At 42.0% G+C, this 19,562-nt stretch overlaps 1 protein-coding gene across 2 annotated transcripts in view; it reads left to right on the forward strand.

The window, feature by feature from the left end:
• The window catches only part of MFSD12 (major facilitator superfamily domain containing 12), a 172,825-nt gene that overhangs the window by 48,010 nt on the left and 105,253 nt on the right, over nt 1–19,562 (forward strand). For both annotated transcript variants that reach the window (XM_089687901.1, XM_089687900.1), the window contains exon 2: nt 407–617. In XM_089687901.1, coding sequence (XP_089544027.1) covers nt 407–617 — 211 coding nt within the window. The remainder of the gene's footprint in view (nt 1–406; nt 618–19,562) is intronic.

Consider the following 19,562-nt stretch of genomic DNA (forward strand, 5'->3'; position numbering starts at 1 on the left):
TTGAATTAAAAAAATACTTATTTTGTGTGTGCAAATTGACAAATATTGTTTGCAATCTATGCCCTGCATTTGTGGCAGTATTTTTTGTAGTATAGTGTCCATAGAAAATGTTGATCCTGAAAGGAAAGTAAAGGTTTTCTGAAACATCTGTATATATGTGAATGTATTTGTGTGTGTATGTGTCATGTATATATGAAACAAACACACTTTATTTTTTTTTTCCACTTGTGCTTTACAGACTTATAGAATATGAATAAAAGCGATTTTGGCTTTCTACTTTTTAGTAAAGAGTGCATAAAGTTGGCTGTTAGGCTCCAGTTATGAAGGCTCAGTAAATTTAATGTAATTTATACATATACTATAACCTAAGAAATGTTTGCATTAATTGGACTTTATTTTTTTGCAGGTACTTGCAGTGTGGTTCTCTCGTTTCCATTTATCTTCAACCCGTGCATTGGTTGCACAGAATATACTCCAGAATGGGTTGGCTTGGTATACTATATCCCATTCATAATCATTTTTCAGTTCGGTTGGGCAGCTACACAGATCTCTCATCTCTCGCTCATTCCAGACCTGGCTAGGAACGAACATGACAAAGTGGATCTTACAGCATCCCGGTACCTTTTTTACTTTTTTCTGTATTTGGTAGTCTATATTTTTGATTGCATAACTTTCCAGATGCATGTGCTTCATGTAAAATCTGTTGTTTGAAATAGTGAAATGAAGTTTTGCTTTTACTTCATTTAAAAAAAAAAAAAAAAAAAAAAGTGAAAAGTTACTAGGTGCCTTGATGTCTAGTCTCTCTAAACTGTGTTTTCTTTTTAGTACTTATTGGTAAAGAAATGGGTGAAATACTTACTTTCTTTTTAGAGTATGTGACAAGGTAAAACATTTTAAAGCTGAAGTTTAACTGCTAAAATGTTTTTTTTCTTTTTTTTCCTCTACAGCTGTAGTTATATTGCAAACCTGTAATGCGGTACAGTATGTCCCACAATATGCAGGTTGCTGAGTTCTGTAGAAATATTCTCTGCATGGCTGCCTTGTCCTCTTCCTGCTGTAGAATTTCTGGTGCTGTGGGGATTAACAGTTTTGGGTCTCCAGGCTCGGATGGGGACATGCCCACTCCTGCACGCTCCTCCATTGATAAAAGCTCTTTTACAAAATACACTGCCTGTAACAGGATCTGTGAATGGGGGAGAGTTTGGTCAGTCTCAAAATTCTCTCCCCTATTCAGAGATCATGTTACAGGCAGTGTAATCAATGAAAGAAAGGAGAGTACGATAGACATTACAATGCATAAAATGTTCCAAAAGTGACTGTACAGTTATTTTAGCTGTAGAAATATGTTCCCTAGTACCTGCTAAAACAGGTGCTGTAATTGCTTTGCTGTTTTTGCACAGTGTCTTTCTGATTGTTGTCCTCTTATGTTTCCCTATGTTGTATTATCTCCTGGACTGTTGAACCTCACAGAGCTCTGTAAGAAGTGCAGCAGAGGTGAACTCTACATATTTCTTAATTGTACATTAAGGGACACAGATTTAGGTACATTGGGTTATGTTGCTGCTTCAGGAGATCGGACGCTAGCAAAACAAAGCTGTAAGGACAGCCCAGTTATGCCCCTCCAGTCCATTCCCATTCTGTCTGTTTTTTGCTAGTGTCCTAGGAGAATGTGTACATTTTCACTCCTCTTGAAAGGAAAAATAAAAGTAATTTTTATCAAGTTTCTTGCAAGTTTCTTCTGCTGCTGCAGAGCCATATTGGGAGTCATTTTGCAGCTTTGAAAATGGACTGATCCTCTGCATTGCCAGGAAAGCCAAATGTAGACCCTGCTGTCAAGAAGCAGGGCTAGCCTGTAATGTGTCCTTTGGCACTGGACTCTGCTTGAAGGTATTCTTCGTGCAACGTTCGAGGCAGCCGCAAAGTGCCTTACATGTCCAGTGCTCTGGTGAACCCTTGTTCCTGAAGACCCCTCAGGCTGCTTTTCACACTGATCTGTTTTTCTTCCACTTTTGCATAAAAAAAGGAAGAAAAATGTGTGACCATGTATACCTAATAGAACTCTTTACACTTATCAGTTGCAGGTCTGGTTTTAAAATCCTGTTTGGTGCTGTAAAAAAAAAAAACACACACACCAGGGGAGTGTCCAAAATGGCGACCGGAGCAGCTGCATAATCTGGAGCTCTGTCGCCTCCACTATTAATCCGCTGCCATCCAGGCGGTACATAGTTACGTAGTTAGTCTGGCTGAAAAAAGACAAAGGTCCATCCAGTTAAACCATAGAAAAAAAATAGAAAGTTATAATCCTATACCCACAGTTAATCCAGAGGAAGGCAAAAAAACAGCAAAGCACCATTCAATTTGCTCCTGCTGGGAAAAAAAATCCTTCCTGATCCCCCGAGAGGCAATCTGATATTCCCTGGATCAACTTTACCTATAAATGTTAGTTTCCAGTTATATTCTGTGTATCTAAGAAACAATCCAGGGCTTTTTTGAAGCAATCCACTGAGCTGGCCAGAACCAACTCTTGAGGAAGTCTATTCCACATTTTCACATCTCTCACTGTGAAGAAACCTTTCCATGTTTGGAGATTAAATTTTTTTTCCTCCAGACATAAAGCGTGCCCCCTTGTCCTCTGTGATGACCTCAGGGTGAATAGCTCTACACCGCGTTCACTATATGAACCACTTTTGTATTTATACGTGTTGATCATATCCTCCCTTAATCTCCTCTTCTCAAGAATAAATTCAGTTCCTCTAATCTTTCCTCATAGCTGATCTCCTCCATGCCTCTATCAGTTTAATTGCCCTTCTCTGTACGTTCTCAAGTTCCGCAATGTTCTTTTTGTGAATCGGTGCCCAAAACTGAACTGCATATTCCAGATGAGGTATTAGTAATGATTTGTACAGGGGTAATATGATATCTCTCTCTGGAGTCTATACCTCTTTTAATACAAGAGAGCATTTTGCTTGCTTTAGAAACTGCAGCTTGGCTTTGCATGCCATTCTTAAACTTGTGATCTACCAGAACCCCCAGATCCTTCTCCACCATTGATTCCCCCAGTTGTACTACCCCTAGTATGTATGATTAATGCATATTCTTAGCCCCCAAGTGCATAACCTTACGTTTATCAACATTAAACCTCATTTGCCACATAGTTGCCCAATTAAACAGTACATTGAGATCAGCTTGTAAATTGGAGACATCCTGTAAGGACGTTATTCCACTGCACAGCTTGGTGTCATCTGCAAAGATTGAAATGGGATTTTTAATCTCAGACCCTATATCGTTTATAAATATGTTAAAATAAGGGTCCCAACACTGAACCCTGGGGTACACCACTGACAACCCTAGACCATTCAGAGTATGAATCATTAACCACTACTCTTTTTGAATACGATCTTTTAGCCAGTTTTCTATCCATTTACATACAGATTTTTCCAAGCCCATAGACTTTACCTTACACATTAGCCGTGTGTGGGGAACTGTGTCAAATGCTTTTGCAAAATCCAAGTATACCACGTCCACCGCCACTCCTATGTCCAAGGTTTTGCTCACCCCCTCATAAAGAGAAATCAGATTTGTTTGACAACTTCTGTCTTTCATGAATCCATGCTGGCTGTTGCTTAAAATTTTCCCAGCAAGAACTCATCTATGTGATCTTTTATTAAACTCTCCAATATCTTTCAAACTATAGAAGTTAAACTAACAGGTCTATAATTACTTGGTAAAGATTTTGAACCCTTTTTAAATATTGGCACCACATTGGCCTTAGGCCAATCCAGTGGTACTATGCCAGTCATTACAGATTCCCTAAAGATGAGAAACAATGGCTTTGAAATGACAGCGCTCAATTCTTTAAGGACCCGTGGGTGTATGCCATCTGGTCCAGGTGCTTTATTCACCTTTATACTGTATAAATATTTTTGGATCATATCGGGTGTGAGCCAATGTGGATCATCTGGAGCTGTGTCAATACCATGCCCATTATGGACAAGAGCTCCCCTGACTAAATATAGTCAACGGAGGTTCTGCTGCCCCTTCCTAGTCCCGGAGGAGGGGAGCTGAGTGGCTCTGGCCCCTCTCTGGAGCACCGCGGTTCCACAGCCTAGTGCAGCCTCGGCCTTTCCTGCTATCGTAGCCGCCCAGGGGAACCTCCGCTCCGCCTCCAAGCCCTGTTTGGCGTGCTGGCAGTTGGTAGAGGCCCTTGAAGGCTGCCTGGTCCCTCAACTGACCTCTGGGGGACGAAACCAGCTGTGGCCTACACACACAGAGCCTGGGAGCTCCTCCCTGGGGTTGTACAGTCCCCCCAGGGCCTACTTCTAACTGCGACCACCAGACCCAGGGCCTATCACAATTGGCAAATACCTGGGGGGTGAAAGTCCGGGTGTTCCACAACCACCCCCAAAAAACCCCCCCCATAGGACTCTGGTATTGAAGCCTGGATGGTGATGGCCCCTGCATCCCTTTTTTGGCTCCGCGGCAGAGGCGGCTTCTCTTCTGGGGCCCATGTCTTAGCTGATTAGACCTTCAATTGTGTGTTTTATCAAATATAATTGTGGCTTAACATCTACCTCACCCCTCCTGGTCGTGACAACTTCTTCTACAATATAAATATCATGTCGGGGCGTATGTGCTGTCCTGCGGAAATCGTTACAATGTAAAAGGAGCCTCGTCGCTGCATCTGGCTGAACTGGTGCCCTGGGGCTTTTCTCTCCCTTGGCAATATATTTTTCACCTGATCACCCCCAGGAGACTTCTTGCATGCCGTCCGCTAGGAAAATAAGTAAGGGAGTTGCTCAGAAATCCCTTACAACATACTTGCTGAGGACGCAGGAAACCTACAACATGTCCAAAAGATAATACCTACTGAGCATCCCCATCCCGCCACACGCAGGATACCGCAGCTCATCCATCTACACAGGACCGTGAGTATGCACAGCAGCTTACAAAGGGAGACTTGGAATCCTGTTTAAAGACTATGTACACCAAACTGACTGCTAAATTCCAGTCGAAGCTTCAAAAAAGTACAAACGTCCTTTCTCAGGAAATAGCTGCTCTCAGTTCTAGAACAGATTGCTTAGAAACAAAACCTGACGAGCTCAGCTTGGCCTATGGAGAGCTCTCCAGAGATCATGATCATCTACAAACGGCCTTTACACAGCTGCAGGCACAGGTTGAGGATCTTGATAACCGGAATCGTAGGAACAATCTACTCGTTTGGGGAGTCCCAGAGATGGTAACCGATCTTTCACAGGCTACAATCAAAATGTTCAAATCCCTTTTTCTGGACCATGACACTAGATCCTTTGCATGCGATTGGATACATAGATCTCTGCGTCCAAAGCCTCCTAACGATAAACCACCTCATGACATTGTTCTGTGTGTGAAATATTTCCTGATTAAAGAAGATATACTCAGAGCTGTTCGCAACACCCGTGTGAACATCCTTTTGGAGGCTCAACTCTGCAAAATTTTCCAGATGTCTCTCTGGCCACATTGGAGAAACGTTGGAAAATGCGGGAAATCACATCTGCTCTTTTCTCGGCCTGAATTCGTTACAAATGGGGTTTTCCCTTTTTAAGCTGATAGTTCCACACAATGGCTGCACATATGCAGCCACAACTCTTCTGGAGGGGCGAGAAATCCTGGCAAAGTTCGATCTGGCGGACACTCCCTCACCTCAACGCCCACCTTCACCCCTCGGGTATCCCCTATCTGGAACACTCCCTCTCCATGATGGGAAAGAAGGAGAGTCAGACAAGAGCCGGGATGACCGGGTTTTGCTTTTTTGATGATTATTCACCATTTTGATAAGATCCTGAGACATGCTGTAGACTCATCATATTTATGTATGTCTGTTAATTTAGTCTTATTCCTTAGCTATTAGTACATGCAAAAATTTTGAATGGGCCCTCGGACCCTTAACTCACAGCCCACATGCGGATCCATCCTATGGGACTCCTTGCTGTGTGACCCCACCCTGTTACTGAGCATGGTCAGAGAGGTCACTTCCCAGATGAGGAGTGGCCACTCTGCACTCCATGTTTTACGGCGACAGGGTTCGGGCTCGGTTGGCCCTTTTTAATGTTATGGGGGTTTTTTGTCTTTTCAGGTGTGGCAGCTAGCCTACCTGATCCATGGTTTATGTTTTCCTTAGCTATAGGGGCTCTTAGAGCCCTACTTCTACTGCTTTTATATTTCTGTTCTTTTGATAATTTTGGTACATGATGGTAGTCATATACAGTTTTGTGGATCTCCTTGCCGCAAATTTGAGGCTGAGTTGCTCCATAAAATGATGCTGACAGACTTCACCTTACAAGTTGCAGATCCGAATGCTCCACAAATAAGACCAACTTTTTCTGATACAGCTCAGATGGGTACGATAATGTTGTCTGATACTATTTTTCTTATGCTTCGCACTGGTAATTCATTGTATATCACATAATGTCCAGGGTTTCAATTCTCCAAATAAGCGCAAAACTGCCTTCCTTCAATACAGTCGCCTAGGGGTAAAGATTATTCTATTACAAGAAACCCACTTGCAGCCACCAACCATCCCACATTTTTTCACCTATAAGCAAGGGTTTTATGCCTTACATTCCAATAAAAGTAGAGGTGTAGCGATTTTTCCCCACAATTCCTTTCCCTTTGATGCTCAACATGTTTATCGTGACCCGGAGAGCAGATTTATCATTATTAAAGGCATCCTTTTGGGTCAGGAACTCACAATAGCCAATGTGTATGCACAGAACTCGGCTCAAGCATCCTTCTTTTCACATTTCTTTAATGTACTTGATAAGTTCCTGTCCCCCCATCTATTGGTGGGAGGTGACGTCAACTTGGTGGCTAACCCCTCCTAGACAGAGGTTCATCCTCACCCTCCTCCCTGGCCTTTCCAAAATCCCTCATAAAAAAAATTAGAAACCGTTCAGCTGGTAGACTCCTGGAGAGCACACAATGTGGGAGCGAGGGACTACTCATTTTACTCCCACTCACATGACTTATGCTAGGCTGGATTATATCTATTGCTCCCCAATTTTGCTGGCCAACTCCAAAAAGGCGGACATACATTTGTGTCCTTGGTCAGATCATAATATTGTGGCACTGTCTTTTACCTTTTATAGGTCTAGCAAAAACAAACAAGGGCTCACTCCCATCGTGCATTAACGTGGTACACCACATATTTATTGAAAAATAGTAGAAATTATTCTCACAAACCAAAAAGGTTAAAAACAGAACAGGTAATCCGTAAGGGCAATCCAATGGATTCAAACACCTACTTGGAACACTAACGCGTTTCGAGAGACGAACCCCCTTCCTCAGAGCTAAAATGTAGACCTGCTAGTCCAACTTAAGTAGGCCAATAAAGGGTGAAAAGAAATGAACACCCCTCCCTTCCCACACATGTAACTGGCCGCCCAATCAAGGAACAGCCAAACAAAACAGACGATGGGAGTGCGCCTTTGTTTGTTTTTGTTCCCCATTACCTAGATTTCCTGATCTCTGAAGGGCTGCACCTCAACAATTTGGCATTCAGAATTTTCTTTAGTCTGCATGAAGATTTGAGCGCTGGTTTCGTTTTGTTCTTATTATAGGTCTAGCACCTACTCCCTACTCTTGGCGGTTGAATGACTCTATGCTTACAGACGTTAACTCCCGTCAAAACATAGCTACTTCCATCCAAGAATACTTTCAGCTGAACACAACTCCTGATATCTCCCCGGCCTTGTGTGGCTCACAAAGCGGTTCTGCGAGGATGACTTCTCTATGGCGTCAACTAGGAATAGGGAGCGTTGGAAACAAATTCAGAAACTTACTAGGGAATTGGAAGCGCATTATAGAACTCATGTAGGCAATCCATCCTGAATAGAACAATGATATCGCAAAAGCACTTTAGAATTGAATACCTTACTATCCCAGAAAACCGAAAAGGCTTTCGCTGGTCTAAGGCTATATTAACATACATTGCATAGCAACACGGCATCAACTATGTTCGCACAGAAACTTAATCATTCTATATGACCCCCTCATATTTATAAGCTGTGAACTAAGAATGGTAACATCTCTTTGCCTCATGAAGTACTGGGAATTTTTAAAGAATTTTACTCTACCCTATTAGCTCCCCCACGAACGACTTCCATTCCCCTTGAGGGCTCGTGGCTTGATTTTTTTACCTGTCCCTGCTCTCACATCCTCTGATATCTTCCCTCAATGCTCCATGTACTCTGGAGGAAATAACCCGTGTGATTAGCGCACTGCAAACTTCTACAGCACCGGGCCCAGATGGGTTCACAGCTAGTCATTATAAGCATTTTGCTCTAATGTTGGCCCCTTTTTTGCTGTCGTTGTTCAATGATACTTTGCTGTGTGGCAGGTTTCCTGAGGAGATGCTTTTGGCTAACGTCCCTGTTACCTAAACCCTTAAAAGGTCATCTTCTACCTCAAAACTATACACCCATATTAGTGATGAACAATGATCTTAAGATATTTAGCCGTGTTCTGGCAGATAGATTGGCCCTCTTTGGTCTCACCTGACCAATCGAGATTTATCCCAGATAGACTTATCACAGACAACATACGCCACACATTAAATGTTGTTCAAGATGCTAACCTACACTCTAAAGTGTTGTTGAGCCTGGACATCAAGGCCTTTGATAGTGTCCTCTGGCCTTATTTATTTTCACTGCTGCAGAGGATGGGCTTCAGTGACGAATTTGTCTGGTGTACATGCTCTGTATGCCTCCCCCCAAACAAGAATTGATTCCCAGGCTGAAACTCTGACTTTTTTACACTGGGCAGAGGTACCCGTCAGGGCTGTCCACTTTCATCCTTACTATTTGCGCTGGTTTTTTGAACCCTTGGCAGTTGCTATAAGAACACGCCCAGATATTTCAGGTTACCCACTTTTGGTCTCACAATTTAAATTATGTATGTATGTAGATGATGTGATGCTTTTCTTTACTATCCCATTAGTATCATTGCCTAACTTATGCACATTATTGAATGACTTTGCATCCATATCGGGTCTTACTGTAAATTTTACTAGATCAGTTGTCATGCCTATTAATGTCACTGAATCCCTGAGTGCATGTCAGGAGGGGGAGCAGGCGCGTCCGCAGCTATGGGAGCATGTTACATGTTCCACCCTAAAAACAGGTGGAACATGTAATATTTTCCAAAGGTGAACTTATCCTTTAATACAGAAAATGCCTTAAGTTACAAACAGTCTGCCTTTAGAACCACTTGAAGCTTAGTCTCTAATTGCTATGTGTACAGAAATACTAGGACTCTAGTACCTTAACAATAGGGCTACATAGCAAATTGTGGGCTTTACTGAAAAAAGCTTAGGGTCACCTTATAGGCTTAGATTTATCTTGTTTTAGCCCACCTAATAGATTCCTCTGCTGCCGGCTATTGCATTTGATTTGATGCATCATCAGTGGCTGCTTGAATACTTTCACAGTGCCTGCATCTGATTTCATAGAAAGGCAAGATGCACATTATATTTGATTGGGCAGTATGAAGGAATGTCTAAAACCGAGGAGAGGAAAATTCAGAGTGCAAAATAATTACATTTAGTATGATACATGGTAAATTTTCAGGAAGTGTATGGAGGAGGTAGACTGTAGATATTTTTTAGCTTGGATTAAAGCAGTAGTAAAGTATGCTTTGCAACTTTTACCTACAGGTAAGCTTATAATAAAGCTTACCGGTAGGTAAAATGAATATTGCCTAAATGTCCATTGTTTAGGAGATATTCCAATGAGCAGCAGCCGGTGAGGTCACCAGTGCAAATACTCTTAAGGGATTGCATGCTCATGCCTTCCAATCAGAGCTCTGTGCCGAGGCCTTGACTCTCGTGCACATGCATGGGGGTGACGCCAAACGGCCAGAGCCCATGACCTCGGAAGGAAGACCGAGTGAAGGTAAAATCCCTGTTGGCATTGACAATGTGCTGCTGGAGGGATCAGTTTTATTGGTAAGTCTAACGTGGTATGTTAGTATATGGACCCCCCCCTTTTTTTTTTAAGTTTACTACTGCTTTAAGACATTTTATTGAATTCTATGGTAAATTAGCAGCGGAGGAACTGAGAGGAGCAGTGCTGAAGGATTGCAAAGAGAAGTGGATGAATTGGGCAGCATAGTTCAATTGAATAGAGCAGTATCTGTGTATTTGTTGGTAGACCACAGTGAACAGTATTTTAATAGTCTGCATATGATGAGGGTTATAAGAGGGGGTGGTTAAAGTATTGAGCTACGAAGTAACTGTCACACTATTTTACATATTCGCCCAGGAAGTGAATGCACTTGCAACATCTCCCTGGCAGCTTCTTAAGTCCCTGCAAATAAAATTCTTCCAACTGCTGGTGTAACCACTCATTTATAGCATTAGTTGCCTCCAGAACACTCACAAATTGTTGTCCCTTTTTGGTGTTTTTTGAGATTGGGGAACAGATGATAGAAGGAGCCAGGTCAGGCGAATAGGGTGGATGGGGCATCACTTGAAAGCCTAAGGAGGTCAGTTTTGCCATTGTTTTACCTGCAGTGTATGATGAGATGTTGTCATGCTGTTGCCTTTGGAAAGCTTTCTTCGATGTTTTTCCTTGATGTTTTGCCTCAACTTCGGCAATAAAGCACAGTAATATGTTGCATTGATGGTTGAACCCTTTTGGAGGTAGTCCACCAGCAGAACTCCCTTCTTATCCCACAAAACTGTTTATCATTTGCTTCTGCACTGACCTTTGCACATGGAACTTCTTTGGCCTGGGGAACCACTGTGCCTCCATTCCTTAGACTGTTTCTTTGTGGCACCATCTCTCCCAATTGATATTCCCAGATATGTAGCAATACTTTTGGCTGATATTTGGCAATCCTCCATGATCATGTCATAGATAGCTTTCACATTTGCAGGCACAGAGCCAGATACAGGCCTTCCAGTGGGTTTCTCACTTTTAATACCAAAATGGAACGTTTTAAAATTGACATCCCACCATTTAACTGTTGTATTTGAAGGACCACAGTTACCCAAAGTTTGTGACATTTCATCATGGATCTGCTTTGCACCTTTCCCTTGGAGAAACAGGAACTTGTATATGGTCCTATGCTCTTCCACATTGAAATTTTCTGGAGGTACCTCCATGTTTAATTTGGACCTGAAAAAGAAAGATAAGTTAAAATCATAGGTAGTTGATTGTTGCACCATTGAATATAGACAAATTGGCCAGTACACCCTGTGATTTACAGCTTCCTAGCTCAATTTTTTCTGGGTAAGGCTCAATATTTATCAGAAACCCTTGTATATTTTAGTTTTTTTGTGTGTACAGTAGGTTTGTAAATGAATATAAGTTTTAAATTGGGTATCTAAATAAAGTGGCGGGAAGTTTAGCTTATTGGGGTGTTGTCAGAAGTAGTACTTTCTGGTAGGAATGGGGAGCAATATTGCACAAAAAAAAAAGCAAGCTTTAAACGCTGGTCTTATCAAATTTAAGAAAAGGAGATAAGTAATCATCAATAACAGCAGATAGTCGGTCAGATAAACTAGGTTGTTAGGATATAAGGTCGCAGGTCAAATTCTTATAATTTTTGTGGTTGTTATTATACAGGATTTATATAGCACCAACAGTTTGCGCAGCGCTATACAAAAAAAGGTAGACATTAGTTACAATACAATTTGGTACAAGAGGAAACCGAGGGCCCTGCTCGCTAGAGCTTACAGTCTGAGATGTATTTGATTATGCTCTGAATAGAAGTGGTGTTAAATTTAAATACACTAATCGGCTGGGCAAGACCTTAAGAGGATAGGATCTGGTTAATAATGGTGTAAAATGGACAACAGTCTAATAGGAAGTTCAATGTACTGACAACAATTGATCGTTATTGCACCTGGTGATCCATCGAGAAAGTCAGTTATTATTCAACTTGAGCAGATAAAGCTCTCCAGACAAAGTAGCAGTAAGAGGCTTGAGACAAACCATTTACCAGTGATAAAGATGCTTACAATGATCAACTTTTATACATTTATGTAAAACCTTTATCACAAACTGTAACTACTGTAACTGCTTTTAACGTTTTAGCTGGAGTTCAGCTTTAATTTCATCCATCTAATTGTGCATGTCTGATACTACCCTCTGCCCAGACTGACAGTGCTGCTATCCAAAGGTGTCTGCTTCGCTACTTCATCTAGAATGCATACACTCTAAGCAGGAAGTGTGTTACTGACTGGGTCACCAGGTGAAATGAAGGGGGAAGAAAAGCCTTAAATAGAAAAACAAATCTATTGCTACCCCTAAGGATTGGTAAACTGCAATCTTTTTTTATTTTGGATTGAATACAGCTTTAATTTAAGCAAGTTAATGGTAAACCAAAGCTATATGCTTTCTGTAAAGTTTAGTTAGCTGAAACTGCTAACATAGAATACATGTAAATACAGAAAGAATTTGACAATAGCAAGCCAGCATGCTTCATCATTTTACTAGCATCCTGGGATGATGGATGTCTTTTCTCCATTGAGAAATGTTTATCCACAGGTACAACACTGGGAAAATAAGTATTGTGTCACTAGCTGCAGCATCACGTGCACATACTGCCCATGCTGTTCCTCTCTTTTCAGTGTAAGGTAGCTTCTTCTCACACTGTCTGGAAGAGACCTGAGTTTTTTGCCTTTGTTAGTCCCTGTGCTGCTTGACCTCTCCTGCTCTCAGCAGCTGGATTGCGAGTACTCCATTTTTTTTTTTCTTGACATCATTATATTAAGTTGCCTCAGTCTAGAAGATCAACATGTTGAATCTGAAACACAAGGAAAGCAGTACCACTGAATTGACTCTAGGCAACTTGTGAGTCACTAATGGTTTCAGGGAGGCCTGCATGTGCCCCTCCTCAGTGGCCTGATACTGACCGTCTCAACTGTTGTCCCCTACTTAAAGTACAGTTGCAAGAAAAAGTATGTGAACCCCTTGGGATTACGTGGAGTTTTGCATGAATTGGGTATAAAATGGTTTAATTGCACATAACATGTAGACATTCACAGTGCAGGGAGGAAAAAGTATGTGAACCTTTGGACTTAATAACTGGAATAACTGGTTGACCCTCCTTTGGCAGCAATAACCTCAACCAAACGTTTCCTGTAGTTGCAGATCAGACCTGCACAACAATCTGGAGTAATTTTGGACCACTCCTCTTCACAAAACTGTTTCAGTGTAGCAATATTCTTGGGATATCTGGTGTGAATCGCTCTCTTAAGGTCATGCCACAGCATTTCAATCGGGTTGAGGTCAGGACTCTGACTGGGCCACTCCAGAAGGCGTATTCTGTGCTGTTGCAGCCATTGTTTTGTTGAATTACTTGTATGCTTTGGGTCATTGTCCTGTTGCATCACCCATCCTCTGCGGAGCTTCAGTTGGCGGACAGATGGTCGTACGTTTTCCTGCAAAATGTCTTGATAAACTCTGGAATTCATTTTCCCATCAATGACAACAATCCATCCAGGCCCTGAGGCAGCAAAGCAGCCCCAAACCATGATGCTCCCTCCGCCATGTTTTACAGTGGGGATGAGGTTTTGATGTTGGTGTGCTGTGCCTATTTTTCTCCACACATAGTGTTGTGTGTTCTTCCCAAACAACTCAATCTTGGTTTCATCTGTCCACAGTATATTTTGCCAGTAGTGCTGTGGAACATCCAGGTGCTCTTTTGCAAACTTCAAACGTGCTGCAATATTCTTTTTGGACAGCAATGGCTTCCTCCGTGGTGTCCTCCCATGTACTCCATTCTTGTTTAATGTTTTCCTTATTGTAGATGTGTCAACAAAAATGTTAGCATGTGCCAGAGATTTCTGTAGGTCTTTAGCTGACACTCTGGGATTCTTCTTTACCTCATGCAGCATTCTGCGCTGTGCTCTTGCAGTCATTTTTACAGGACGACCACGCCTAGGGAGAGTAGCTACAGTGCTAAACTTTCTCCATTTGTAGACAGTCTGTCTTACCGTGGACACATGAACATCAAGGCTTTTGGAGATACTTTTGTAACCCTTTCCAGCTTCATGCAAGTCAACAATTCTTGATCGTAGGTCTTCTGAGAGCTCTTTTCTGCGAGGCATGGTTCACATCAGACAGTGCTTCTTGAAACCAGTAAACCCAAAACAGGTGTGTGTTTTGTAAGGGCAGGACAGCTGTCAGCAACACATCCAATATCATCACACTGATTGGAATCAAAGTTGGCTCACTCCTGGCTCCAATTAGCTCTGGGAGAAGTCATTAAGCTAGGGCCTCACATACTTTTTCCTCCGTGCACTGTGAATGTTTACATGTTATGTGCAATTAAACCATGGCAACATCTAATGTTTGTGTAGTATTATGTTCAGCAGACTGTGTTCTTCTATTGTTGTGACTTAGATGACGTTCAGAGCACATTTTATGCCCAATTCATGCAAAACTCCACGTAATCCCAAGGGGTTCACATACTTTTTCTTGCAACTGTAAACTTGAAGGCACAAGGGGAGATGGATTAGAACACCTGTCAGTTTTATTTGCTGTCCGTGTCACCATTGGGGAAATTCACCCTCCCTATTTGTCTTGTTTACCATCAGCATTGAAAGTGAATGTAAAAGAAAATCCCAAATTTTGGGTTATCCCCAGAAAAGTAATAGAGGGCAAATGTTCCAATGGGGACGCTAGTTCTAGTGACCTGGGAGTCCCCAAGGATTCCCTTAATTTGCAAGGATTTCCTCTCTTGCTGTTTGGTTATGGACAGGAAGTAGAGGTAAATCGCCCCAATGGTACACAGATGGCAAAAAAAAAAAAAATTGGACAAGGGTTATAACCCTCCATGCAAAATGGAAAAAAAAGTTTTGCCTATAGTTCTACTTTAAGTCCACACACTACTTGGAGTTTCCCTTTAACTCCTTCAGATGTGGGCCCCTCTTTCACCTTATCAATGGAGGAGTCTTCTACAGCTATGTTTGATTTTATGAACAAAACCGCAACGGATTGCTGACTCGGAACATAGAGGCCGTACTTCAACACCTTCTACACCACATAGAGGCTGTACTTCTACACCTTCCTCTACAGATTTTATATCTGATGTTCCTTCAGCTATAGCAGCAGCAGAGCCTTTTGACGAAGAATCTCATTTATCTGTTTTGGTTGAGTTTGTTGCTGGAGAACCTTCACCTTGTATACCAAAGAAAGTGAGCATCTATTTGCATAAGCTATTACTACTAAAGGCAAAACTTTTGTTTATTTTTTTTAGTTTTGGACAAAGCGGAGAATAATCAGAACACCTGTCAGGTATTGTCATTTTATAGCCAAGATAAAACTCAAAGAAAATCCCAAATTTTGGGTTGTCTCCGGAACAGGAATAGAGGGAAAATCTTTTGGCGGGATTTCTGCTAACTCCCTGTTTTGGCTATGGGACAGAAAGTGAAGGGAAATCTCCTTAAAGGTATACAGATGGCAAAAAAACCTGACAAAGGTAATATTACCTTATGGCTGGCTTGATGCATTTTTCCCTTTTTTATTTTTATTTTTTTTTTATCTCATTTAGGACATGTGTTTTTGAAGCATTTTGCCACTTTCCAGATGCTTTATAATCAGAAAAAAATGCAGCATGTTCTGCTTTGGCTGACTGCACTGGAAGATGCTGCACTGATGTGCACTTGGATCTTTGGAATCCATGTTAAATACTGTCAGTACATTTTTGATGTGGAATAAAAGCGCACTGGACTGCATCTGGTGGGGTCCATCCCTACTCTATCCAAAATTGCCTTTAGTGTTCTACTTCATGCATATTGCAACAGTCCCAGCATGAAAATGTTTCTGCTATTGAATAACATTTAGGCTCCATGCACGCTAGCATTATTTGTAAGCTAAAAAAACACTGGATGAAAAATGCTGATAATAGCGTTTTTGTGCTGGCTTGTAGTAACATTTTTGTGGTGTTTAGGAGTATTAGCATTTTAATAGTGCATGAAGACAAAAAAAAAAGTTAAAACAAAAAAAACTGTAAGGAGCAGTCAGTGGTCACTTTTTTTTTTTTTTTTCTTTCTTCGAACATTTCCAAAAACTAAAAAAAAAAATTGTTTTCTCTGCTCTTAAAAGCTGAAGCTTAAAAAATGCTTCTAGCATAAAGTACCGTGCATGGACACATAGGATAATACTATTGGCTTCTAGGAGCAAGAAAAAAAAATGCTCATATTAGCTTCCAGGAGCTTTTAAAAACGCTAGTGTGCATGGAGCCTAAACCAGAAACTTTGTATCCAGGTCTTTCAGTGATGTCCTTGCTGATACAGAACCAACCTAGCACTGTGTCCTTTGGTGAATACCACTGCTGTCTTTCTCATGGGAGTAAAAGTTTTTGTTTTAGTTAAATATTTAAACTGTTTTTCACCATTTTCCATCAGTATATTTGGGCAGATGATTCATATTTACCAGGAGAGACAAAACAAGAAGAGAAGCAGGACTGAGGAGAAGGGACCATGCCATCCACTCTTAAAACAAACTTCAGTTTATACATTTTTAAGTGACTAAAAACTCCCAGTTTCAGTTCCTGAGTGAGCCCAGTTGGTTGCAGAGTATTATTTCTTAACTTCAAAAACATATTTTTTAATATCGTGATCAAAATCCCCTTATGAGTCATAACTGAAAGATACATTACCGTTTTTACTTTCAACATATTGTGGAACTTACAACGTATCAGATGTATTAATAGTAAAAATGTCAGGTTTGAGCCAGGGCCGCTTCTAGCCTATCTGATATAGGGGTGCAGTAAAAATGTTGGGGGGGGGGGGCAGAGGATGTGAGGTCAGTAGGGCACTGTACAGAGGGTCAACCAAGCATATGCCAGAGGTCAGCAGGGTGGAGAAAAGGGGTTGTCAGGTCAACAGTGCAGAGGACAGGGGTGAGCAGGGCAGTGTAAATGGGTCAGTAGGGCAGAAGACATTGGTTAGCAGAGAAAAGAACAGGGTCACTGCTAGCAGAGCACTCAGCTGTGCACTCCTTCTCCCCATCCCCTCACTGCAAACAGCTTGGGTATTCAGATCTCCTCCACCCCACACAGCACATAGCTGAGATCGGATTCCCTTACACAGCATCCATCTACACAGTGTGTAGCTGGCTAAAGATCGAGGCTGTATTTGTACGGAAATCCAATCTCAGCTCTCTGCTGTGAGGGGAGGAGAACTGTTGAGTGCCCTCATTTCATGTCTTCACATAAATCTCTCCCTCTTTAATAAAAAAAAAAACAACAAAAAAAACAGCAGCACGTCCACCCTCTAAGTCACCGGTGTAAAAAACAAGGCCTGCAGGCCAAATCCAGCACTCGAGGCCATTTCATGTGGCCCTTGCACCTCTCCTGCAGGTACCCCCTTGGGCCTGCCCCCACCTTGTCTTAGCTGTCAGCAGCAGAGAGAATAGAACTCCTCTTCCAAATCCTGCATCTTTCAGTGCAGCTGCAGCAGCCCCTCATCTCTGCCTCCCCTGGTCTCAGCATTCAGCAGACTCTAACTGACTCCACTCCTCCTCTGGTCCTCCTCCAGACCCTGCACTTTCTGCTTTCCAGCTCTTCTTCCCAAAGGGGGTGCATGGTCATGTTAGGGAGGGTGTGGGATTCTTGACATCTTATATTTTTCTCATTTACCTAAATAATTGATGTAAATAACAGTCAGCATAATTCTCATGTTATTACTATTAAGAGTACAATTCAAATTTTATTGAACAAACCTCCTAATGATAACAGTGTTTTATTTAAACATAACTTACAATGCACTGTTCCAAATTATTACGCACAGTAAGTTTCAAAACACTTTATAGGTTGTAAAGAACTGAAAATTGTCATTTGTTGTGTTTGCAGCATATTTACTAAAGTCAAAAGCTATTTCAGTCAAACTTTTAACAACATTTTAACTTTTTAAACATTTTAACAGGTCACGTTACATTTTAACATAGGACCCCTTATTTGATAGCAGCTTCACAAGTCTTGCATCCATTGAACTTGTGAGTTTTTGGACAGTTTCTGCTTGAATTTGTTTGCAAGATGTCAGAATAGCCTCCCAGAGCTGCTGTTTGGATGTAAACTGCCTCCCACCCTCATAGATGTTTTGCTTGAGGATGCTCCAAAGGTTCTCAATAGGATTGAGGTTTAGGGGAGGATTGAGGCCACACCATGACTTTCTCTCCTTTTATCCCCATAGCAGCCATTGATGCAAAGGTATTCTTTGCAGCATGAGATGGTGCATTGTCATGCATGAAGATGATTTTATTACGGAAAGCATAGTTCTTCCTTCTGTACCAGGGAAGAAAGTGGTCAGTCATAAACACCACATACTTTGCAGAGGTCATCTTTACACCTTCGGGGACCCTAAAGGGACCGAGCAGCTCTGTTCCCATGATTCCGGCCCAAAACATGACTCCACCACCACCTTGCGGACGTCGCAGCCTTGTTGGAACAGGGTGGCCGTCCACCAACCATCCACTACTCCATCCATCTGGACCGTCCAGGGTTGCACGGCACCGTTCATCGGTGAACAGGACTGTTGCAAATTAGTCTTCATGTATTTTTCTGCCCAATGCAGCCGTTTCTGCATGTGAGCATTGGTTAGTGGTGGCCGAATAGAAGGTTTATGCACAGTTGCAAGACTCTAGAGGACTCTACACCTTGATGTCCGTGGGACTCCAGAGGCACCAGCAGCTTCAAATATCTGTTTGCTGCTATGTAATGGTATTTTAGCAGCTGCTCTCTTGATCCGATGCATGGATCTGGCAGAAATCTTCCTCAATGTGCCTTTATCTGCACGAACCAGTCTGTGCTCTGAATCAGCCACAAATCTCTTAATAGTGCGATGATCACGCTTAAGTTTTCGTGAAATATCTAATGTTTTCATACCTCGTCCAAGGCATTGAACTATTTCACTCTTTTCGGCAGCAGAGAGATCCTTTTTCTTCCCCATATTGCTTGAAAATGGTGCTTTGCTAATAATGTGGAACGCCCTCCTTTAGTAGTATTTCCTTAAATTGGGCTCACCGGCCAATCTAATTATCACAGCTGTCCGAGATTGTTTTCAGTGATGAAAAGAGCCCTGACACACAATGCCATCCATGAGTTGCACTGAAAAACAAAATATTTAATCTTTGTGACACTTAAATAGAATTTGCATAATAATTTGGAACAGGGTGTAGTCTTACAGATACAACTGGCCCTGTCAGGAATCAAGGAGTGACCAGAAAGGTTTGGACTGACACAGGGAAACGCAGGTCCCAGGTACAATATAATACAGTTTATTATTAGCCACCCAGATATATATCTATATAAACGCACAGTGAGCAAACCAACCTTCCACTAATCTTTAGGAGGTGCAGGAACACAGGCGTAGTCAGGGCTGGAGAGGTGGAACGGTCAGGCCGGCCGTAGGGTTCTGTAATGACCGTTTGGTGGTACCTCTAGCGGTCCTCAGGGCAGGATTCCCTAGGGCGCGGAGTCTAAGCCCCAGTCTGCCTTTTCACCAGAGCCCCTGATGGTGGGGATGGACTTGGCGCAGGACTGAGACCAGGTCGCGGCCCCTGAGTACACCTGCT

This window comes from Staurois parvus, unplaced genomic scaffold, assembly GCF_062004578.1.
Source record: "Staurois parvus isolate SC_StPar_1 unplaced genomic scaffold, SC_StPar_1.0 ptg000439l, whole genome shotgun sequence".
NCBI lineage: Eukaryota > Metazoa > Chordata > Amphibia > Anura > Ranidae > Staurois > Staurois parvus.